Raw genomic sequence first — 25,910 nt, forward strand, 5'->3', positions numbered from 1 at the left:
AGCCCCGGTTCACACTAGGGCGACCTGTGAGGCGACCAGGCCGCAGGTCGCCTCCCATAGGAAAGCTGCGGACCCGTTCTAATAGGAGCGACACAAGTCGCTCCGACCTAGAAAAAGGGTCCGGAGCTTCTTTGGGGCGACCAGAAGGCGACCGCCATAGACTTCAATGTTATGAAGTCCGTGGCGGCCGCTCCGAGGTCGCGGCGCGCTGCTCGCACCGCGATCTCGGAGGTCGCCCCTGAAAGTAGCGTCGCTCCTATGTGAACCGGCGCTAATAAGCCTTAAAACACTTTGCTGCAATAAATATTTTGATTCTTTATTCTGAGAGCTGTTTTTTTATGTCATGTCACTGGCATAGAAACAATCTGTGCTGTGCAGACACAGATTCATAGTCAGACGGTAAATTTGCTGTCCCCTCAAAATAACTCAACACACAGCCATTAACGTCTAAACCGCTGGCAACAAAAATGAAAATGTCCAAATTGGGCCCAAAGTGTCAATATTTTGTGTGGCCACCATTATTTTCCAGCACTGCATTAACCCTCTTGGCCTTGGAGTTCACCGGAGCTTCACAGGTTGCCACTGGAGTCCTCTTCCACTCCTCCATGACAACATCACGAAGCTGGTTGATGTTAAAGACCTTGCGCTCCTCCACCTTCCATTTGAGGTTGCCCTACAGATGCTCAATATGGATTAGGTCTGGAGACATGCTTGGCCAGTCCATCGCCTTTACCCTCAGCTTTTTATCAAGGCAGCGGTTATCTTGGAGGTGTGTTTGGGGTCGTTATGTTGGAATACTGCCCTGCGGCCCAGTCTCCGAAGGGAGGGGATCATGCTCTGCTTCAGTATGTCACAGTACATATTGGCATTTATGGTTCCCTCAATGAACTGTAGCTCCCCAGTGCCGGCAGCACTCATGCAGCCCCAGACCATGACACTAACGCCACCATGCTGCTTGATTGTAGGCAAGAAACACTTGTCTTTGTACTCCTCACCTGGTTGTCTCCACACATGCTTGACACCATCTAAACCAAATAAGTTTATCTTGGTCTCATCAGACCACAGGACATGGTTCCAGTAATCCATGTCCTTAGTCTGCTTGTCTTCAGCAAACTGTTTGCAGGCTTTCTTGTGCATAATCTTTAGAAGAGGCTTCCTTCTGGGACGACAGCCATGCAGAACAATTTGATGCAGTGTGCGGTGTATGATCTGAGCACTGACAGGCTGACCCCCCAGCCCTTCAACCTCTGCAGCAATGCTGGCAGCACTCATACCTCTATTTCCCAAAGACAACCTCTGGATATGACGCTGAGCACGTGCACTCAACTTCTTTGGTCGACCATGGCTAAGCCTGTTCTGAGTGGAACCTGTCCTGTTAAACCACTGTATGGTCTTGGCCACCGTGCTGCAGCTCAGATTCCCGGTCTTGGCAATCTTCTTAGCCTAGGCCATCTTTATGTAGAGCAACAATTCTTTTTTTCAGATCCTCAGAGTTCTTTGCCATGAGGTGCCATGTTGAATTTTCAGTTATCAGTATGAGAGAGTGAGAGAGATAAAACCAAATTTAATACACCTGCTCCCCATTCACACCTGAGACCTTGTAGCACTAACGAGTCACATGACACCGGCTAATTGGGCCCAATTTGGACATTTTCACTTAGGGATGTACTCACTTTTGTTGCCAGCGGTTTAGACATTAATGGCTGTGTGTTGAGTTATTTTTAGGGGACAGCTAATTTACACTGTTATACAAGCTGTACACTCATTACTTTACATTGCAGCAAAGTGTCATTTCTTCAGTGTTGTCATATGAAAAGATATAATAAAATATTTACAAAACTGTGAAGGGTGTACTCACTTTTGTGAAATACTGTATATATTTAAACTGAGCATTTAGCCATGTACCTGGTGATATGTTTTATTACACAGGCTCTCTATATTTCCCTATGGACAGAGACACAGGCAGAGTCATATGTCTGTATCTGCGTTTGGATCATTTACCTGCACTGCAGAGTTGGGACTGTGCCATTGGGGTTTGGCTCTGGTAGTAGTATGATCATCTGCAGACATTCTGGGAGTTTTCTGGTACTGAGCAAACTGTAACTCCTGTAAAGAAAATGGTCAATAATGATAATGCAAACATATTGCTGCAAAAAGGTTATATTGATTAGTTAGTGAACTGACCTACTTAAATCGAGCAAATACTGTAAAAGAAAAAGACTTCTTAATGCATTTGTATTTTCCTTTAACTTGCTGAATGGATTTTTAATGATTTCTTACGTAAATGGGCAAAATGTTTATATTAAAATCTCCATTAAATTACTTGCACACCAGGAAAAAAAGCTGAGAGTGGGAGTGTCTGAGCTGAAAGCCAGTAGTTGCCAGCTATAGCAAATGGTTGTGTAAACACCACACATCCCAGCAAACTATTTGATGCCCACCCAATTTTATGCACAGACTACGCTGTGGCATTATCAGCAAAAAAAAAAAAAAAAAAAACCCAACAAGAAAAAAAGAATAAATCATACCATGTCAGCTAACAATGATTGATCAGATAGCGAAGAAATTCAAGGATCAGCCAGGATATTTCAGTTTTTGGCAGATGCTGTAGAGTCTCCATCTTCTGGCAACTCAACTGGTGAGATCTTTGCACCGAGTCTCTGGGTCTGTACATCTGCTGTGTCCATTAGGAGGGGTTCCCACCATACCTGCACTGAGTTCCTGGGACTGTACATCTGCTGTGCCCATTGTAAGGGGTTCCCACCAATCCTACTCTGAGTTCCCAGGTCTGCACACCTGCCATGACCATTTTGAGGGGTTTTCACCTTTTCTGCACTGGGTCCCTGGGTCTGTACAATAACTGTGCCTATTATGAGGCGTTCCCACCATCCTGGGACTGTACATCCTATTTGCCCATAATGAAGGGTTCCCGCCAATCCTGATCTATTTTCCTGGGACTGTACATTTGCTGTGCCCATTATGAGGGGTTTCCACCAGCCCTGCACCGAGTTCCCTGGACTGTACATCTTATGTGCCCATTATGAAGGGTTCTCGCCAATATTGATCTGATTTCCTGGAACTTTACATCTTCTGTGCCCATTATGAAGGGTTCCCACCAATCCTGATCTGATTTCCTGGGACTGTACATCTGCTGTCCATTATGAGGGTTTCCCACCAACCCTGCACTGAGTTCCTGGGACTGTACGTCTTATGTGCCCATTATGAAGGGTTCCCACCAATCCTGATCTGATTTCTTGGGACTGTACATCTGCTATGCCCATTATGAAAGGTTCCCACCAATCCTGCTCTTAGTTCCCTGAAGAAGGAGCACGCAACGTGACCACATCCCTGCCACCGCCGGATGTGACGTAGGACGCTGCTGGAAGACAGCTCAGGAACCAGGAAGTGCCGGACACCACCAACACAGCCCGGACCAGTGGCTGTTCCCCTCCATCTCCAAGTCTATCCCCAGGCGATGCAGATGACTTATATACTATGCTGGCTTTACATCTCCATCTTGTGAGTTTTAAATTTTTCTTATGCAATAAACCCTATGTTTAATTCTACACTGAGGTGGCGCTGCTCTTTTTCCCCATCCCTTACTTGTTTTGCTACAGAGTTCCATCTAGCTCTGTCTGGAGCCGGCAGCCACCCCGTCCACCTACTGTTCTTCCACTCAAAGACTGTGGTTTATAACATACTCCACCATCAGAAGTGACTCTGAGCCCCTACTTCTCATGCATTATTATGCATGTACAGACTGTATAACCATATCCACTATTTTTACTATTGATCTCACAAGCGATGGTCAAAGTTTTTTTTTTTTCGAGTTCCCAGGTCTGCACACCTGCTGTGCCCATTACGAGGGGTTCCCACCTTTCCTGCAGTAAGTTCCCAGGTCTGTACACCTGCTGTGCTTAATATGAAGGGTTCCCACCATCTCTGCACTGAGTTCCCAGATCTGCAAACCTGCCCTGCCCATTATAAGTGGTTCCCACCTTTCCTGCTGAATTTTAAAAATGTGTTTTATGGAAAATATAACAGGGGGTGCTAGAACACACTAGGGTGGGAAGTAACCCCCCAAAACTCTCAGATGGACAAGAAAAGAACTGGGAATCAGAGAGTATCCAAGACTTTTAATGCACAGGACATGCGATGAAGTAGTATTAAACCCTCAGCTTTTTAAAAAAAAATGTAATTGGTAATGTCAAGGAGTGCAACATACTCAGTACATTTTTTCCTAATATCGGTGCACAAAAATTTACTTCGTATCCCAGCACACTGCCACTGGTTACCAGGTCCTCAGTGCTGCTTCCCCTGAATATCCAGTAGTGGAATACACTCCCTGTACACATCACAGGCCCAGTACAGCACAGGCCCAGTCAATAGGCAGCTGCAGGGAGTAGCAGGATGTTGTTGGCCACTGGGCCTATGAGGTTCTGTAGCCTTAAAGAAACTTGCTCGCAGCGCCAGCCAGAAGCACACATGCAAAGGTGACTCCATGGGTCCCTGTAAGGAGATAGAGTCACCTGAAGACAGCAAACTGGGAGGGGAGATTTTTTGTTTCAAAGCAGCCACAGCATTAAAAGAAATACTGAACACGGTAAGTAATGTCTACAGCACTATGTGTGTTTTTTTTTTTTAATTAGGGTTTAATATTACTTTAAATGAGTCACAGGAGGGAGATATTCAAGAATGACAGACAGGGAGACATATGGCCATCCTCACTTGTGTCTGAACCCATGATTGTTTCGAATGGTAAGGTTTGTCTTTTTGCTGATGACACAAAGATATGTAACAGGGTTGATGTTCCTGGAGGGAAACGCCAAATGGAAAAGGATTTAGGAAAACTAGAAGAATGGTCAGAACTCTGGCAACTGAAATTTAATGTGGATAAGTGCAAGATAATGCAACCCAAGGGCAGAATATAGAATATTTGACACAGTCCTGACCTCAGTATCTGAGAAAAGGGATTTAGGAGTAATTATTTCAGAAGACTTAAAGGTGGGAAGACAATGTAATAGAGCAGCACGAAATGCCAGCAGAATGCTTGGATGTATAGGGAGAGGTATAAGCAGTAGAAAGAGAGAAGTGCTTATGCCGCGGTACAGAACACTGGTGAGACCTCACTTGGAGTATTGTGCGCAGTACTGGAGGCCATATCTCCAGAAGGATATAGATACTCTAGAGAGAGTTCAGAGAAGAGCTACTAAACTAGTACATGGATTGCAGGAAAAAAACTTACCAGGAAAGGTTAAAGGACCTTAACATGTATAGCTTGGAAGAAAGAAGAGACAGAGGGGATATGATAGAAACTTTTAAATACATAAAGGGAATCAACTCGGTAAAGGAGGAGAGCATATTTAAAAGAAGAAAACTACCACAAGAGGACACAGTTTTAAATTAGAGGGGCAAAGGTTTAAAAGTAATATGAGGAAGTATTACTTTACTGAGAGAGTAGTGGATGCATGGAATAATCTTCCTGCAGAAGTGGTAGCTGCAAATACAGTGAAGGAGTTTAAGCATGCATGGGATAGGCATAAGGCTATCCTTCATATAAGATAGGGCCAGGGACTATTCATAGGATTCAGATATATTGGGCAGACTAGATGGGCCAAATGGTTCTTATCTGCCGACACATTCTATGTTTCTATGTTTCTATGAATGCTGATGGCCTGATGGATAGAACATCGCAGATGCTGTTATGGCCTTCCTCCCTCTAAACACAGAATAATTAGCCAGAAGGCACAGAGATTTGAGAGAATTCAGATTTCCTGTAGTAATATGTGCTTCTGATGGCCTCTAAAAGGCCCCATCAACATATTAGACACCAGATCAGAAGAAGACTGGGCTGTTTATGGCCATCTTATTTGTTTAAAAGACTGAAAAGAAGATTTATAGCAAAACTATCAATGCAGGCGATGGCGTGGCTATCTGTTTTATACTGTACAGTTTAGGGAATCAAACACATTTCACTCTATTGGAACAGGCAAAGGTGGCCCTTTAAAAGAGCAAAGGGAAGCCTTACCAGTGGGGTTATGCCCATTCATAATCTAATGAACAGATAATTTAGTTGCAAGCTCTAAATAATGGTGCTAACCACTTGACTATATGGACTTTAAAAAAATTGTGCTGACAGAAATATAGACACAGCCATTGCTAACCTCTCTTGGTAATAGGTGGTAGAGGAATAATAAAGAGCAAGGGAATCAGTGAGCAACACAGTAGTGGCATCACCAAAACTCACGAAGCCAGCGGTCAGAGGGCAGCAGTGCCTTGGGTGATACCCCACTGCAAATATACAGCTATGAGGCTCAAGTCACAGGATTGCCTAGGTTAAGAGAGAGGGAGGGCACTGTTATTTTTCAAGTCAATTGTATCTGCCTATATAGTAGGGTTAGAGTGAGAGAGGCCATGCTTCTGCATTCCATGTATCAGGAAAATGCACATTACCTGTGATGTTAGCTGGTATTGAAGACTCTCTAGTGCTGAAAGGCGGCTTTGAGGCTCTGGTGCTTGAACCTTGGAGGGTGGTGTTACGGTAACCAAATGTTTAGAAGTCGTTACTAAAAAACAAAATATCAATAAATCTATGTAAAAATGTGGTAATGTAGAGTAAAAATTGAGCATTGCTGGGAACTCAAATATTGGCCTGAGCTTCAGCAACTGAACATATCTTTATGTTCCTGTCATACCTGTGATGTGATTTTAATACTTCAATAAAGTTACCAAGGAGTGCAGCAATATTCTGGATTTTTGCAATATTCCATATTTTTACCTAAAGGCTACACAGATAGCTTGATTCTGCGCTATTAACACTGCCAACCTGTGAACACTTGAAGCTGAAATCCAGGTATGGATATTTGTGCATAGTCACATTAGTCCAGTGCGGACCAAAGTAAATATGCACATTCTAGCTCAGTGGTCTCCAACCCTTCTAAGCAAGGGGCTAGTTTACAGCCCTTCCGGCTTTAGGGGGGCTAGACTGTAGCCAGTGGGAGTAGAAAATGCCCCAACATCAAAGCTCCATCATTGATTTTAATGGGAGAAATAATGCCCCAATGATGGTGTCAATAGGGGGAATAGTGCCCTTCCATTGGTGTCAATTGGTGGAATAGTGCCCCATTGGCAAGATAAATGCAAGCAAAGGGCCACATCCAGCACCTGGGCCGCAGTCTGTACACCACTGTTCTATCTGATCCCTGCAGAAGCACAGAATCACTGTAGTAGCTATCCCTACTACTGTGATCCTTGCTATCTTTTGGGTCCTGTGCCATTGGAAGAACCCCTTGCATTTTCCCTAAGGAATACAAATCGTTCTGATTGGACAAGGTAGGGAGGCAGGGAGGTGATGTCACGATCGCCATTCTCTCCAATTTATTTACTGAAAAGGATATAAGGCGTTCTCTAAATGTTCACCATGCAGCAGGGCAGTCGCTTGGCATGGGACCTGGAAGATGGCTTCTCCGCTTCCACAGAGATCAGCCAGGTTTGGAAAAGGCATACTTTTATTGATCCAAGCTGGACTAATGTACATATGCAAAAATATCCATATCTGAAATTTAGCTCTAAAACCTAAATGTATTCATAGCTGGAAAAAAAAATCAGCACAAGGGTAACTACTCACAGCAGTCAAGAAGGATGTGTCCCTTGTGTTGATGGGTCCTCTATTAGCTGAAATCCTCCTTTATTGATCTCCTACCCCCCCCCCCCCACTCAATGCTGTAATCTTCCAGTGCTGTGGGGGTAATAGGGCTAATGGAGCTGGGAAAGCAACTCGTCAAGAGAGCCAGACTTTGCCTGCCGTTTCTGTCCAGCTCCTCCAGTCATAGAAGCTGTACTATAGCTTCTTTAAATGAAAGACAATCTACAAATGGAGGACTGTCAGATGGCTGAACTGTCTGGCACTTTCATTCTTAGAAGCTATATTACAACATCTATTAATTGAGGAGGTAGGCAGAAATGGTGGGTATAGCCGGACACTCTTGATGAGAGCCTGTCACAGCTCCTCCTTTCCACTAACCTCCACCGCACAGGAAGATTACAGCATTGGGGATGGGGGATCAATGGAGGAAGACTTCAACTAATAGAAGAGTCAGCAGCACAAGGAACACATCCTACTGAGACTGCAAGTGATGTACCTTGTGCTGATTTTTTTTTTATGACTAAACTTTGACTTAAACAATGCTACAAAATGTAGTTGTCTTTATACTTCTGCTCAAAAAAATTAAAAGAACACTTTTTAATCAGAGTATAGCATCAAGTCAATTAAACTCCTGGGATATTGATCTGGTCAGTTAAGTAGCAGAGGGGATTTTAAATTAGTTTCAGCTGCTTTGGTGTTAATGAAATTACCAGCAGGTGCACGAGATGGGCAACGATGAAACAACCTCCAAAACAGGAATGGTTTTACAGGTGGAGGCCACTGACATTTTTATTCCATACTCATCTTTTCTGACTGTTTTTCACTAGTTTTGTATTTGGCTGGGGTCAGTGTCACTAATGGTAGCATGAGGCGATACCTGGACCCTATAGAGGTTGCACAGGCAGTCCAACTCCTCCAGGATGGAACATCAATATGTGCCATTGCCAGAAGGTTTGCTGTAACTCCCAGCACAGTCTCAAGAGAATGGAGGAGATTCCAGGAGACAGGCAGTTACCCTAGGAGGGCTGTACTGGGCCATAGGAGGTCCTTAACCCATCATAAGGACCGGTATCTGCTTCTTTGTGCAAAGAGGAACAGGATGAGCACTGCCAGAGCCCTACAAAATGACCTCCAGCAGGCCACTGGTTTAAATTTCTCTAAACAAACAATCAGAAGCAGACTTCATAATGGTGGCCTGAGGCCCCGATGTCCTCTAATGGGCCCTGTGCTCACTGCCCGGCACCCTGGAGCTTGACTGGCATTTGCCATTGAACATCAGAATTGGCAGCTCCACCACTGGCGCCCTGTGCTTTTTGCAGATGAGAGCAGGTTCACCCTGAGCACATATGACAAATGTGAAAGGGTCTGGAGAAGCCATGGGGAACAATATGCTGACTGTAACATCGTTCAGCATGACCGGTTTGGTGGTGGGTCAGTGATGGTCTGGGGAGGCATATCCATGGAGGGACGCACAGACCTCTACAGGCTAGAAAATTGGCACCCTGACTACCATTAGGTATCAGGATGAAATCATTGGTCCCATTGTCAGACCCTACGCTGGTGTAGTGGGTCCTGGGTTCCTCCTGAAGCACGACAATGCCTGGTCTCATGTGGTGAGAGTATGCAGCCAGTTCCTAGAGGATGAAGGAATTGATACCATTGAATGGCCCCCACGCTCGCTTGACCTAAATCCACTAGAACATCTCTGGGACATTATGTTTCGGTCCATCCAACGCCGCTAGGTTGCACCTCAGTCTGTTCAGGAGCTCAGTGATGTCCTGGTCCAGATCTGGGAGGAAATATCCCAGGACACCATCCATTGTCTCATTAGGAGCATGCCCCGACGTTGTCAGGCATGCATACAAGCACGTGGGGGCCATACAAACTACTGAGGACTATTTTGAGTTGCTGCAATGAAATTTCAGCAAAATGGACTAGCCTGATGTATAATATTTTACTTTGATTTTTGGGGTGTCTTTGAATTCATCCCTCTGTAGGGTGATAATTTTAATTTCCATCAAACAATGTGGCATCCTTTGCTTCCTAACACTTTACCCAGTACATACCAGTATAGATATCCAGCATTATATTTTTTCCCTATTGAGATCTGATGTATTTTCAAAGTGTTCCTTTACTTTTTTTGAGCAGAGTATAATTTCCATTCCTATATTTTTATTGTATGAACATAAATAAATGTAAAGGAATGAAAAATTATGTATTCCTATACTTTTATTATATTTTAAGAGCCCTGCCTAAATACTACACACATAATACACATTAACACACTACAAAGAAGAAAATGGGTCCCTAATGTTGGGCCCATTTATGCAAATTGCCTGGCTCTGCTATGGTTGAGAACTACAAGTGTAGGTGGGTGCTTTCCCAGCATCAGAAACAGAAATAAAATCCACAGATGCAGACCAACAGATCGGCTGTTAGAAAACAGAAACTAATGGGCCATACACACTATACAATGGTCTTTAGATTTTTTTCCTTTAGATTTACCATATAATATGAGGTCAAACCTAAACACTTTCAATTTGTATGCAATCTGGCAGGCCCTTGCACTACATAGTAAAGGTAAATCTAAAGAAAATCTAACAACAAAAGTTGTATAGTGTGTATCCAGCTTAAGTTATCTTTTAGCTAAGAGAACTTTAGGTATGCTGCATAATGGTATATAATGATCTCGGATTAGCACAAGACAGCAAAGAATGCATGCAGCAGTACTGCCACCTTGTGGCCACTTTTCACTAAGGCAGAGAACCACTGTTATCAATAATAGAAGGATTGCACTTTGGACAATATTCCTTCATCCTTAAGGGCCCTGTGATCTTCACCTTCTGCTGAGGCCAGCTCCGCTCGTAGTCGGTTCCCTATTTCAATGAGTTGTTGTTTCTCCATGCTGAGCTGAGAAATTTTTTTCACAGCTTCTTTCAGTTTGCTCTTCAGTATATTAGGATTGGTTGCTCCGTGACCCGATGTTGTAAGGGCGGCCAATTGCTGCTGGAGGGTCAATACCTCTTCATGTAGCTGTTTCACAGTTTCACTCTATTAGGAAACAAAATAAATGCTGGAGTTCAATAGAACAGGATTTTGTACTCATTGTTAAAATAATTTTCTTGGAGCTCATTGAGGGACACAGGAAGTCTTTTACCTATGTGGTATACAACTGCCGACAGGAGGATTAGACACTGGCAAACAAAAACTGCCCACCAGCCCAGGATAAACTCGCTTACTACCAGCAGGCCTCAGTGTCGTAACAAAGCAATTCTTAAAGCATGATGACAAAAACAGACAGGGAGTCTGAATTTACGTTTGTAAAGGATACACTGTGATTTTTGCTTTGTCCAATACTGGACCCAGACAATCTCTGAAAGTTCAAGAACCATTCAAATAACTGTAATGCAAAGACAGTCAAAGCCATATTGTCCAACAGAGCCTGGGCCACCTGTTCTTTTACCAGGAATACATCCAAGTATCCCACAATGGGGATGCCATTAGAGTGCAGCAGGGTTCATACTGGGGCCAGCACCTTGGCAAATACCCGAGGTGCAGATGCAAGACCAAAGGGCAAGGGTATGAACTGACAATGTAGGGGACAACACTGCAAAGTGCAGGAAGCGCTGTTGTTCTGGAAAATAGGGACATGTGGATACATGTCCTTGATGTCCACAGGGGCAAGGAAAGTCTCCCTGGTCAAGGCAGGCGATGACAGATCTGGTGGACTCCATTTGGAATTTCTGGAACCAAATGAGTTTAACATTCAGAGCCTTAAGATGCAAGATGAGGAGATACCTGTTGGGTTTATGAACAAGGAACAGGTCTGAGTAAAACCCCAGAAACCATTCTGTTACAAGAACTGGGGCAATAAATCCTTGAACCAGGAGACTTGAGAGGGCTCAATGGGGATCTGCTAATTTGTGTGGTGAAACAGGAAGGTTGGAGGTGGGAAACCGATGAGGGGACAGGGAATAAAATTCTAATTTGTAGCCCCTTTATATCACCTTCTGCACCCAAGCATCTGAGCTGCAAGCTGTCCAATCCAGAAAGGTTAATAAACATCTGCTCACTCTGAAAATGCGGAGGAAGGCTTGTCAGAGGATTATGTAAATATTGAACTCTAGATCTTGCGGGTGGACTGCGAGCCAATTGTGCATGGTGCAATGTTTCTTAACCGATAGAGAGGAAGAAGACTTTGAAGCTTGTTCCTTAGGCTTCTGCTGAGGTAGATGGGTACCCTTGCCAGCAGTAGCCTCCCTGAAAACAGTATTGGGTAAACCAAAGAGACGTTGTCCCTCGAAATCCATGTAGATCAGACACGTCAGCAGTCCAGCACTTTAAACCAAAGTGTCCTCCACATGTGTACGGACAGGATAGATTAGATAGGAAGGTCACAGCTGTAGCCTAAAGTTTCAACCAGGTTCTGCAAACATTCTATAACCCGGAGATCAATCACAGCATTTGCAAGAACTTATTTAAATGACTGACCAGTCAGCCGAGGTTTGGCAATGTAAGGTAACAGCCAAGATGGGGTGAGGAGCAGGGCCGGCCAGTAGGACTGTTTAGGTTGGGTCCTTATTAAAGGCAGGTGCATCCGCCACCTATATGGTAGTCGCTTTGTTAGGCAGGGACACTGCAGGATCCACAGAGGAGGTGGATAACATTTGTACAAAATTCTCCCCAAATGGGTAAAAGGCTAATAAACACTTGGGGGAGCAAACAGATGTCAGGGAGTTTCCAATCTTTGTGGAGGAAGACTTCTATCTGCTTGGTCTAGGTTGGCCCACTCACAAAGCGACCCCGCTCAGAGCGCTAAGGTAATACCAGCAACTCTGGACCTGGAATGCACTCTGCTAGAAAATAGACTTGATGAAGAGCAGGTTGAAAAACAGGTTGTGCTTTTAAACAACAGAGCTAAAGAAAAGACTTCCGTATTCTTAGACCGTAAGCTCTAACGAGCAGGGCTTTCTGATTCCTACTGTATTGTAATTGTACTGTTTTCCCTTAGGTTATAAAGCGCTGCATATACTGTCAGCATTAAATAAATCCTGTATAATAATAATACTCCTAGGACACTAGCAAAAACGAAGACATACTGGTAGTAGGGGCGGTTATACTGGCTGGTCTCTACTTTTTTAGTTTGCCAGTGTTCAATTCTCCTGTAGGTGGCCGTAAAACCCAAAGGTAAAAGAATTCCCTCAAAGGACAAGAATAACATTTTGGTAGCTTTATATTGTTGGGTTGTTCCTCTCATGACATGAGGAGACAATCTACTTTTGAGAGTGTCATTCCCACCCAAGAGGTTGGTTCCCAGCATGCCTAATAAACCCAATTGCTGAAATTATATTTAAATCTAATTTCTTAATTCTGATATAAGTTTTAACATGTTAATGTCATTTCAAAAAATATTTTCAATCTTTGGAAAACCTGCAGCTTTCATTAAAAGGATACTGGGTGATTCTGGGTGATTCTGCCATGAAGCTCATTGTTCATACACTTTATGTTGCAGAATGACAACTAATTTAAAGCTGTTCTCCCGTGTTGTCACCCGGGCTCCAGGTGGCCATGCTGACATGGATTGCTCAGACATGGTCCACTGTTGTTACCATCAGGAAGCTGGTCCTAATCAAATGTGCCCAAGCAATAAATACATAAATGAATAAATGTGTAGGAGAAAGTCCATAAACTTCACAGAGCCAAGCATAAAGGTAAGGATAAAGGAGACCCGTGCTGTAAGGGATGAGTATTGCACCACTTCATTCGTGACTCCACCACCACAGTAAGTGCTAGCCTCTCAACTCCATTAATTGACCGCATAAGCCATTGCGCTTTAAATCAGCATACCAGATAAACTCCTGCAATCCCGATCTCCTATGCTTTATCAATTCTGAATAACTCAGCAGCTCAGCGGTTAAACATACCCCAAAAAAAGAGATAATAGGGACATCTAGTGCTCTCCGTTTAATAAGATATTTTATTGCAAGGTAAAAGATACTACTTACAAAGGATGACACTTTCCTAGTGCATATAGATCAGCAAGGAACATAGAACACAATGTGCTCGAGTGTACGATCCCTTCGGAGCGTCGCGGGTGACGTCACAGCTCCTCCCCCGAAACCCGCGACGCTCAGAAGGGATCGTACACTCGAGCACATTGTGTTCTATGTTCCTTGCTGATCTATATGCACTAGGAAAGTGCCATCCTTTGTAAGTAGTATCTTTTACCTTGCAATAAAATATCTTATTAAACGGAGAGCACTAGATGTCCCTATTATCTCTTTTTTTGGGGTATGTTTAACCGCTGAGCTGCTGAGTTATCCGGAATTGATAAAGCATAGGAATTGATAAAGCATAGGAGATCGGGATTGCAGGAGTTTATCTGGTATGCTGATTTAAAGCGCAATGGCCCATGCGGTCAATTAATGGAGGTGAGAGGCTAGCACTTACTGTGGTGGTGGAGTCACGAATGAAGTGGTGCAATACTCATCCCTTACAGCACGGGTCTCCTTTATCCTTACCTTTATGCTTGGCTCTGTGAAGTTTATGGACTTTCTCCTACACATTTATTCATTTATGTATTTATTGCTTGGACATTGCTTTTATTAATCCATGTGATTTTATATGTATTTTTAGCGCTGCACCCCTTTTGTATTTTATGTCTTTTGGGATTTGTTAGTTTTGACCTATACCGGTGTTCAGCTGCTTTTACCACACATTCTTTTAGATTGTAGCGCTGAATAAGCCCTCTTTTATACTGATCAAATGTGCAACTGACATTGCATGTAAGTGGATGGATGGAACAGACACTTTCTTAAAGTCACTATTTACATATTTATTGGCTGGGCCTATTGGGTCCATTGGTGAGCTGCTCCGGCCCTGCTCCCTGCATTGTGATATGGGTGACGAGTTCAAGCATATTAAAGTGTAGGCTTTTCCAGGAGAAGAGGGTGGCATTCCTGGCTGTGCTGAAGGGTCAGACTGTGCAGTAAAATCTTTGAGCTGACTGCTTATGTTTTTAGGTAATATGATTTCACTATGTCTTGAAAAAAGTGTTAATACTTATGTGGACTCCAAATACACAGATAAAAAGACATTCTCCAGGGCCACCAGAGGTGTTAAGTAAACCACCATGGCTGGGCAGCACTGCACAACTCCCAAAGCCAAACATGAAAGCCTGTACGTATGTTGGTGAAAATTTTCCATAAGCTCACAACATACACGCATACCTCACTAAGCACCACAGGGAATCGTTGACCGGCCAGTTCCAGCTTCAGCGCACACACCTATAAAAAAGAAAAAAAACACAGTGGGAAAGGCAGGTCTAAATTTCGAAGAATTTTTTGGTACATAAAAATGAGGCAGATAGCATGACCTATTGCAGGGGTCTTCAAACTGGCAGTTCAGTTGTTCAGGAACTACAATTCCCATCATGCCTAGTCATGTCTGTGCATGTCAAAGTTTTACAATGCCTCATGGGATGTGTAGTTCCACAACAGCTGGAGGATCCCTGACCTATTGGAATATTATACATACTAAAATCCTTCCCATGAAAGCAAATTAACTTTTATGGTGCCTGTTATTTAGACACCCATAGCTGAGTGGGTCTGTCTAGTGGATAAAAAAAAAACCACAGTGTTACAATCTACAGTTCAAGGTGTGCGTTGTAAAGCACCATGATGTTGTGAAAGGGGTAAGAAGCACAGATATTGAGAGTGTCAGGTACTGGACTGAATATCAGCTACATTCCTATTGATAGCAAAGGAGGTAAAAGTGTCAATGAGTTGTATTAGGTTTTTTAAACGGTGCCTTATTTTAAAAATGAATATACAGCGTTCTAACAAGAGAGCAATTATCTTTTAAGTAAAAGAAAAGCTCAGCTTGTGCAGACAAGAAGGTTTTTTTACCGTAATGCATTATTGCAACGTCTCAGAAGAGTAGAGGAAGTTATTGCCACAACTCCATATTAATGTCAATGGTTTTGCGAACAGGATGTCCAAAAAGCTCATATAGCTGTGATGGCCAGGAGGCCACAAACTATTATAGCGTATCTACATTGTAAGGGAGGCCCAGCATTTATATTGTGAATCATCAAACTAGAAATGATGCACAGTACATAAGCAATGGATGAGATTACAATACAAATGTCACATTAGGAGCCCACTATGATACTAGAAAGACTGGTGTGTCACAAGAGATTGCCATATGGCACTGCTGTGTATCAATTACATTGCTCCTAGAGATTGCCATGCCACACTACCACAGGGTGCGGAATGCCCAAGCAGCTTCTGTGACTCTTGGGCCCTCAACAGGAGCTGGGAGGATTACTTCCCTGCATAATCTTGCATTACTACGACACTATCATTCTGCAGCATTAATATCAAACAATGCTACCAACGAGTAGACAGTCAGGTGTCTAAAGAAATTGTGTCTGTGAGCTAAATCTCATATTCACAATACTCTTTACTGCTTGCAGCGCCACTCCAGGTGCTTTAATCTGTAGTATCTAGTGATTCACAATACAGATGGGGGGGCAGGCACTCCAAAACTAGAAATGCTATGGTTGTGCCCTAATTCAAGTCACTATTCGGCGCCTGTACTTATTTTATCTTTGTTCCCAGCCATTTTGATCTTCGCTATCACTCTGGAACTTCCAGGTATGAAGGAATATGAAATATGCTACATGCATTCCCACAATGCAGCTACTGGATCTAATTGGCAAATCAAAAGGTCCCAGAAATGTCACATGGGGGAAGTGGGAGACGACATGCCACCAAGTTTTGAACTGTCCAAATTATCAGGCATTGATGGTCACTTTACTGAGGGGATTGACATTTTTGTCACGCTGGTAAACTAGGGAGCACAAAATTAAGAAGAAATGCTGACCTCATTTCCTAGTCCGACTGTCTCCAGATTTTGCTTCAGGTTGCCTTTAAAATATTCTTCAGCCTCTTTCCGGGCTTCATTGAGCTGCAGCTCCAGTTCAGACTGTCTCTGTTGAAGGCTGGTGATGGTGGCCTGGCTGTGACGAGTCTCATTGTTCAGCTGAAATTGAAGCTGATTGATTTCTGCCTGTTTCTGCTGGACCTAAACAAGCAACCATTCACCAAAATATTCTTAGATGCATATGATCGTTTCACTAAGATTATAGTTAAAAAAATATATAAATAAATTAATTGTGCAGACGTATGCACTATCATCCCTATTCCCTATGTACTATATGTTCTTCAGCTGTGACACTGTGGTAAAAACAAGGAAGGCTCATCTGGAAGGGCAGGAGCACTGTGGAGCAGCACAGATGCATGAAGGGCTATACGGATCCTCAAACATATCTGTCAGAGGAGGCTTTAAGGTTGTAAAACATGATGCTTAAACTGTCAATGTCCCCTGATGTGGCCCCCTTGCTTATCTCCAGGACTTTACAAACATTTTTATTAAATCTCACTCCTAATTATTCCCTTAAAGAGTAACTCCACTTTGTCTTTCATTACATGACACAGCTCCCAATATTCATAACCATTGGGTTATACTCCCCCCTACAGGAGTAGGACACTAGGCAGAAAATAATTCTGGCTACACCCATGGGCAGTCCCGGGGGGTATATTCCCTCTCTCTGCTATAACCACTCAGTTTTTTTTAAGCCTAGTCAGGAGTAAGGACCTAGTTCGTTGCTGGAAACTTTGTTCCTAGCAAGATTTTTTAGATAGAACATTTTTTCTTCCTCATGGATTTTTACCTGTGAGATCTACAATCAACTGCCGAACTGGGTGACGGACTGGATAATCTAGATCCAGTGGTCACCCTAGTCTGGCCAGCGAGCGTGTGCAGACCTCAGGCACGACATAGCCCCACCGGACGGGGGCTGGCCTGCGAGTTAAACGCCTCATAAGACCGGGTCTCGGCCTGAGTCACAGCCTTCCTCCTGGCCGAAAGCCCACCCATTTCGACGGAGCAGGGTTCTGTCTGGAGTGGTGCCTGTCTGGTTCCTGGTATGGCGAGTAGCTGTCCTTCCTCTCCCCCTGGAGGGTTTTGGAGTGGACGTGAGCCCCTCCTTGGGATAGTCAGACCCCCTGCTTCCCCTCCTTCCCGCAGGCAACAAGGGGGTGGTCCCTTCATCTGGAGGTGTTTCATCAGCTGTGTCTCCGGTGGGGCTCCCCCGAGGTGGATTTGTTAGCATCTCGGCTCAACAGAATGGTGCAGAGGTTTGTGGTTCGGTCAAGGGATCCTCTGGCGGATGCCACAGACGTGCTGGTGGCCCCGTGGGGTCAGTATTATCTGATTTACTCCTTCCCTCCTCTCAAGCTTCTGCCCAGACTTCTATGCAGGATCGAGGGACTAGGGATTCTGGTCATCTTAGTGGCTCCTGACTGGCCTCGCCAGGCTTGGTATGCGATTTGGTGTGGCTGGTCGCCAATGTTCCCTGGCAGCTTCCTCTCTCCGGCAGGATCTGCTGTCCCAAGGACCAATCTTCCATCCTGCTTTACAGTCGCTGGCTTTGCCAGGTGCTAAAGGATAGGGGTTTATCTGAGTTGGTGATTCCTACACTGTTGAAAGCTAGGAAATCTACCTCCAGGAAGATCTACAATTGTACGTGGAAGACGTAGATTGCGTGGTGTGAGTGTCTTGGGGTTCTTCCTCTCTCCTTCTTGGTGGCTCAGATCTTGACCTTCCTACAACAGGGGGTTGAACAGAAATTGACCTTGAGTACAACCAAGGGCCAGGTTCGGCTTTGGCAGATTTCATCCAACGACCTTTGGCCACACACTCCCTGGTGTGTACCTTTCTTCAGGATGTCCGACATTTGGTTCCTCCAGTGCGGGCTCTATTGTTCCATTGGGATCTTAATTTGGTGCTTTCAGCTATACAGAAGTCTCCCTTTGAAATTATTCAGGAGATTCCCCTGCTTACGCTGTCCCAGAAGGTGGCCGCCTTTTTAGTGGCTATCACCTCTGCACGCAGGGTGTTGGAACTAGCGGGGTTATCCTGTCGTTCACCTTACTTGGTGATTCACAGGGATAAGGTGGTTCTTCGCCCCTGTCCGTCCTTAATTCCAAAGGTTGTCTCTGATTTTCATTTGAATGAAGACATTGTGTTGCCTTCCCTGTGTCCCAGGCCTAAACCGAAAGAATTTTCTTTCTAATCCAAAAGAAATTGTCTTGCATGCCTTGGATGTGATTCAGGCAATTAGGGTGTACCTGGCAGCTACTTGAGTCTTTCAGGAAGTCAGACTCTCTCTTTGTGCTCACAGAAGGACCTCAAAAAGGGTTGTCTGCTTCCTCTGCGACCATTTCCAGATGGATTAGACAGGCGGTGGTTCAGGCCTATTCCATCAGGGGTCAGGTTCCTCCTTTCCATGTCAAGGCACACTCTACTAGGGCGCTTCGTGCCTCCTGGGCTTTTTCCGTCATCAGGCGTCAGTGGCGCAGGTTTGCAAGGCGACCACCTGGTCGTCGGTGCACACTTTTACAAAGTTTTATAAAGTGGATGTGTTGGCATTTGCAGATGCTTCTGTTAGCCGCAAGGTTTTGCAGGCTGCTGTTTCAGAGGACCTGATCCTCTTTGAGGGTGTGTTTTTTTTTTCAGGTGGGTTCCGGTTGCTTGGTTGTGCTCCTGCTGCCTGGTTGGCTAATGTTAAGCCTTGGGAATTTTTTTGATTTTCCCACCCATCATGTTTAACACTGCTTTGTGACGTCCCAATGGTTATAAATATCAGGAGCTGTGTCCGTCAATGAACGAAAGACAAAATGGGACTTTTGACTTACCGTAAAATCCATTTCTCTGATGTTCATTGACGGACACAGCACCCACCCCTCTGTGGTTATAATTCTCCTGACACTGCTTGTAACAAAACTGAGTGGCTATAGCAGACAGTGGGGGTATACCCTCTGGGACTGCCCATGGGTATAGCCAGAATTCTTTTCTGCCTAGTGTCCTACTCCTGTAGGGGGTAGTATAACCCAATGCAATGGTTATGAATAGAGAAATTACATTTTTGTTGAAGGGCCTGGAATCTGACTTGTATCTTAGTGCAGACTTCTAGGAAAATCATGAGGCAATCACACAAGCAGGATATTAGGTTTCTGGGGGGCTTCTGTGTACAAAGCACCTCCAGGTAGCCATATTGCATTGTATTTTACAGAAAATTACAGTGCTGCCGACTGAAAAGGAAAGGTCATTTTTAAAAACATTGTTACAATATGACTTGTGTCGCAATTATATACGATTTATATTTTTTTCTTTATTTGCTATTTTTTTACCCATGAAAGTGCAGTCGCCCTTTAAATAGTTAAAGGAGTTCCTATTTCATTGATCATTCAGTCCAAGAAATGATTGGCTAAATGTATAAAGGGAATCTCTATACAGGTATGTGTCAAAGCCAAGCTTCTATCTAGCTATCACCTGACTGGTTTGTTGGTATTCACAGCTGTGACATGTAACAGCCATCCTGGACGGGTCAACTTTTTAATGTAAATTCTATCACTCACTAAAAAAAACTTTCTGCACTGGACAGTGGGTAGCTCAAGCATAACTGTGTTGCTACTGACATCTTCCCAGTGTTTAGCCGCAGAACTCTGCACAGATCATAATAAGTGTAATAAGTGATTTGTTGTGAATCAAGAAATCTGTTGCACTGAAGATTTGATGGATTTGACCCTGAACTTTGGTCTGCAAGGCAGATATTTGCACATTTTGGACACCTTAATTTACTTGAGGGAGCGGGTTCAATACCACCTCATAATCAGTACGTAGAGGATTGAGGGGAAGTAGATGCCCCCCCCATTTCCCCTGTCAGTTGAGAAAGTACTATACTTCCTTAAGGCTCCGTTCACATGTGAGCGTATGGATCGCGGGCAGAACCGCCGCGGTTCCGCCCGCGATCCGGAGATTTATTGCAAATCGCGGGACGCCTAGCGTTGCCCGTTGATTTGCAATAGCCCCCCAAACGCCGAGCGATGTTGCCGCGATTTCCGCCTGCCGAATCGCGGCAACATCGCGCAAACAAAATCGCGGGACACAATACGCTCCAAAGAAGTACAAGAGCTTCTTTGGAGCGTATTGAGTCCCGCGATTTTGTTTGCGCGATGTTGCCGCGATTCGGCAGGCGGAAATCGCGGCAACATCGCTTGGTGTTTGGGGGGCTATTGCAAATCAACGGGCAACGCTAGGCGTCCCGCGATTTGCAATAATCTCCGGATCGCGGGCGGAACCGCGGCGGTTCTGCCCGCGATCCAAACGCTGACATGTGAATGCAGCCTAATAGATAATCTGCCACTAAATAAAAGCAGGAGCTCATGGTATTCTGCTCATAGTAGTTTGTGAGTTAGGGCCAGGAATCTTATGTTATTGGTGGAGTGTGATCTTTCCAAATAGAGGGTACCAAGAAAAGAACTAGTATGAAGTGCCAAGAGCCTCTTTACCAGTTCAACGAAGAGCAGATCAGTTCACCTGGAGCTATTTGGTGTAGAAAGGGATGTTTACATAGATGGGAACCTTGTGGTGGTTCTGCTGCAATAATTATGATGGTCCAGGGTTACCTTATGGTTAAGTTCAGCAACCATTGAGTCCAGGTGGGCTGTTCTAGCTTCCAGTCTCTTAGCAGCTGCTGCAGATGCCACTTTATCTGCTCGTAAAGCACCTAAAAACACAAAAATGAATGTTGCAGGGATATACTGTACATATTTTTGCTATTTTACACCATATTTGCATATTATTAAATATTCCATAAAGAATACAACACAAAGCTATATGAAAATGACACTTTTACCAACACATCTTTAGGTACCTATGGTCTCATTTAGGTTCCTGATGTGAGTTTGGATGTAGACGTTGTCAGGTAGCACCGGTTTGACACTGACTGGTGGCTCAGCAGAGTCTTTAGGTGACGGAGCCAACTGAAGCTGCTCTTCCATCTCCCTGTTCCTTTGTTTTAGATCCTTGATCTCCTCCTCCAGAGACTTCACATAACCTAAACACAAAAATCCATAAAGATATTGTTGGACAACAAGGACACTGTTTTTGAAAGGTTTAAGGACTTTTGCCTCTGGGAGCGCCAATACACCCATTTATCTGTTGTAACATTTGTTTCTCAGTCAGGATCTGGGTTTTGGGTGGGCTGCAACCCGGACATGACTTTTGGCTGATGGTGTGTTTCTTTTGGATAAACTTCGCCCACTCCACCTCATCCTTGAGCCCTGGATATCTGTCCCACAGCGCCAGGATTTTTTTGTATGTTAAGGATGAAAGCAATTTATAAAAAAAATTAAAAATAAAGAAATGAAAGAAGAAGATCAAGCCATCACGTTTGTTCTAATTTTCCAACATGGGAAATAAATAATGAACCATTTCAGCTGCAGGATGTTAAGCCGAATATTAAGCATAGATTAAAAAAAAACACCTTAACATGCAGTTCTGTATTCTTTTAGAATAATCAATTGTATTCTTAAACAACAATCATAAATTCCTAAATCTGTATTGATATTAGCCTTTGTCATGCCATATCAAGCAGCACACAGACTAGAAAACACAGGGCCAGCAAAATGAGCCATTCAGGTTCTTCTGCATGTACGTGTAGATAGGGAACATGCTAGCAGGACGAGTGAGTAAACTTGAGCAGACTTGATGACTTATCAGACTTTTGCTGCTCCTTAGTTGTCCAATCAGCAGGCTGTAGACAGGAAGGTGGCACCACTGTATTCCTTAAATCTAAACTAGAAAACGGTGTCACTTCCTGGCTGTGTTGTCTGCAAGGGATGAATTACAAGTGGCTGGATAGATTTACAAATTCTTTGGCAGATGTGCATATTAACTTGTAGTAAGCAATTTGCTCAGGGCTCTGGGGCATTGGTCTAAAAAATAAAAGCTTGCTGGTTGTGGGAAGTTCATAGTAGAGCCCTGCGCAGGACTGTTTTATTAAACCCGCACCCGCTAAATTTTTGACCAGGAACGCCCGCACCCGCAATGTTTGTGTTCCACTCCCGCCCGCACCGGCAATGTTTGTGTTCCACTCCCGCCCGCACCCGCAATGTTTGTGTTCCACTCCCGCCCGCACCCGCAATGTTTGTGTTCCACTCCCGCCCGCACCCGCAATGTTTGTGTTCCACGCCCGCCTGCACCGGCAATGTTTGTGTTCCACTCCCGCCCGCACCCGCAATGTTTGTGTTCCACTCCCACCCGCACCCGTGATGATTGTGTCCACTCCCGCCCGCACCCGCAATGTTTGTACACTTTTGTACATTTATCGCAACTCCATCACGTCCCTATTAAATATTTTAGCCCGCTGGATGTGCCCTAATATAGTGTACTGTAGCTTCTGCTACATACAGAACTTCTGCATTATTAATATTTTAGCCCGCTGGATGTGTATACAGTAAGCTTCAGCTACTTACAGAACGTCCCAGTGCTGTAATACTTTATGTACCGTGCTGAGCCAATCATGGCAAGTGGTGTAATCTATTAATGCATACAAAGCCTGCTCGGATTGGCAAAGGTTGTATAAACCCGCCTCAGCCAATCCGAGCAGGCTTCGTATGCATTAATAGAATACACCGCTTGCCGTGATTGGCTCAGCACGGTACATAGAGTATTACAGCACAGGGATGTTCTGTAAGTTGCCAAAGGTACTGTATACACATCCAGTGGGCTAAAATATTTAATAAGGACGTTCTGTAACTAGATGAAGCTACAGTACATGGCGTATAAGACGTAAAGCGTATCTTTTTATTATAAAAAAGTTATCTTATACGCCCAAAAATAGGGTACACCAAATCGCACCGTTCCCCGCGGGTCTCCTACAAAATTTTGTGACCGCCAAATCCCGCACGCAGCAAAGGAAAGAACCGCCTGCTCCCGCGAGATTTGTGTTGGTTTCCGCGGGAGCCCAAACCCAATGCAGCCCTCTAGTTCATAGTTTTACCTTGCCCTTTTCACACAGAATGCTTCCAAAGGTCTGTCTTTACCTGATATATCTGTCAAGTCATGTTTTTGTATTTTGATGCATTCCACTAAAAAATGAAAGCTATGTCACCTTCATGTGGCCGCACTTGTATGCCACCTGACAGGTAAGTTACTGTATGCTTTAAAAAAACCTGGCTGTTATTCACCCCATTCCTCTATATCTCACCAGCAGAGGGCACAGTCCCATCGGTGTTGGCAGATGGAGGTTCTGTCCGTTCAGCAGCTACAAGTGACATCTGCTCGCACAACATCTCCATCTCCTTCCTCATCTGGCCAATCACCTGACGCAGTTCTGAATTTTGCTCCTGCAATTTCTGAATCTCACTTGATGCAAAGTCTGGCATGGCTGCCTGTGTCTGTGAAAATATAAATTGCCATTTTATCATTAGGTGGAGATGTGTATATGGAATGACAAGCAACAGCTTATGTACATGAACAATGAGTATGGGCAAATGAAGGATTCTGATTCTGGCAACCAGGTTCCAGCAATACGTTTGCAGACAGGCGCCATAATAACTAAAGAAAAATGGAATGATCCAGAACTCCAGGAGTCAGATGTGCCCTCTTTACAGTACTTCAGTCAACAACACTTGTTTCCTGAGCAGTGATGTTGATTGGAGCAAAATGTTTGAGATCTGGACTTCTGCATTTGCCCGGATTGGTCTAGATCTTTACTTGTTATTCAACCTGACTACATACAAAACTAAAAAGGTAGGTTTTTAATAATAAAAAAAAAAAAAAAGCACAAATGGTCACATTCATATTTTTCCTTCTTTTTCACATTAGAGATCTTGTCATTTTAATGCACACTGACCAAGTTTCTAGTCAAAGTAACGTTACAAAGATTTTGTTAATGTGTCACTAAACCCACATCATAAAAAAACTATCAAAAAATTATGTATTCCATGCTGTCCATACCAGTCACTATGAGATTCCTTTTCTGTATTCTGCAAAAAATCTGCTTGATCCTGCTGCTCTCTAGCTCCCCCTTCTGTCTAAGTCCCAAATTCAGCTAGGAATATTGCAGAGCAGTGTTGGTAGCTCTGCACATGCTTAGTTTTCAGTGAATTTCTATGCTGAACATTTTCTCCCTATGACATCAGAGCAGCCCATGTGACTATAGAGTCACATATGTGGGCGTATACAGTGGTAAATGACAGCTCACTCCCTCCCTCCTCCTCTATGCCCACTAACCAGCTAAACACAATGGGTGTGGGATATTACATGTAGACTGATGGAGGCTTTACCTCCCTCATATTCTAAAAGACAGGCGGGAAAGGTGTGACACAGCCCATGACTGGCAGAAATCCACCCACACCAAGTTAATGCCACTAAATAATAAAGATTTGATTTCAAATATATATTTGTATGCCAATTTAAAACAGTTGATTTATATTATTTTATTTTTACTCTGTATTCCAAAGGCTGTTTTTTTTTTTTAGTCTGAACATGTATTATCCAGCAACAAAAGACTTCGAGTCCGTTCACACTATGGCGACACGACTCTGTACTACTTGGGGGGCGACTTGTGGAGTCCAGTGCACCGCGACTTCCACGGACTTCATATAATGAATGTCTATGCAAGTCGCTCCGAGGTCGTCCCGAAGTAGTACAGGACCCTTTTTCTAAGTCGGAGTGACTTTTGTCGCTCCTATTAGAACGGGTCCTGTAGCAGTCAATGGAGCGCGACTTGTCAGGCTGACAAGTCGCCTGACAAGTCGCGGCAGTGTGAATCGAGTCTTAAAAGTCAGTTCACACTAGCGCGACTTGTCAGGCGACTTGTCAGCCTGACAAGTCGCGCTCCCTCGCGGTCCATTGACCGCTACAGGACCCATTCTAATAGGAGCGACACAAGTCGCTCCGACTTAGAAAAAGGGTCCTGTACTACTTCGGGGCGACCTCGGAGCAACTTGCATAGACTTCCATCATGTGAAGTCCCTGCAAGTCGCTCCAAAGTCATGGTGCACGGGACTGCACAAGTCGCCCCCAAAGTAGTAAGGAGTCGTTTCGCCTCAGTGTGAACCGGCTCTAAGGCTCCTTCTGTTTTTGTTTCCCTGCAGACAGGCTGGGAAAGAGCTGGGTCATGTGACAGCTGTATATCGATCAGGAAAAAGGCAGATGTTTTTATGTTATTAAAATAATTACAGTGCCATCATCCATATACAGAAATAGAAGAGACAATGTGAATTAAACCGTGTGTGTTTAGCATCACTTTAAGATTAAAAGGCTAATGACGTGACAGTTTTGGCTAATCATGGGACAATCGCAATGTGTATTTTCTTATACTGAATAAGGAGATTATATATTCAGA

General features: G+C 44.0%; 1 protein-coding gene across 2 annotated transcripts in view; it reads right to left on the minus strand.

Annotated features, from left to right (window-relative positions):
• The window catches only part of CCDC57 (coiled-coil domain containing 57), a 110,089-nt gene that overhangs the window by 19,825 nt on the left and 64,354 nt on the right, over positions 1-25,910 (minus strand). For both annotated transcript variants that reach the window (XM_082272473.1, XM_082272474.1), the window contains exons 11-18: positions 23,766-23,955; positions 21,429-21,611; positions 21,181-21,281; positions 16,532-16,732; positions 14,875-14,931; positions 10,486-10,696; positions 6,454-6,566; positions 2,002-2,106 (exon numbers count right to left, since the gene is read on the minus strand). In XM_082272473.1, the coding sequence (XP_082128599.1) occupies positions 2,002-2,106; positions 6,454-6,566; positions 10,486-10,696; positions 14,875-14,931; positions 16,532-16,732; positions 21,181-21,281; positions 21,429-21,611; positions 23,766-23,955 (1,161 nt within the window). The remainder of the gene's footprint in view (positions 1-2,001; positions 2,107-6,453; positions 6,567-10,485; positions 10,697-14,874; positions 14,932-16,531; positions 16,733-21,180; positions 21,282-21,428; positions 21,612-23,765; positions 23,956-25,910) is intronic.

Source organism: Pelophylax lessonae (genome assembly GCF_965119305.1).
Source record: "Pelophylax lessonae genome assembly, chromosome: 11".
NCBI classification, from domain to species: domain Eukaryota; kingdom Metazoa; phylum Chordata; class Amphibia; order Anura; family Ranidae; genus Pelophylax; species Pelophylax lessonae.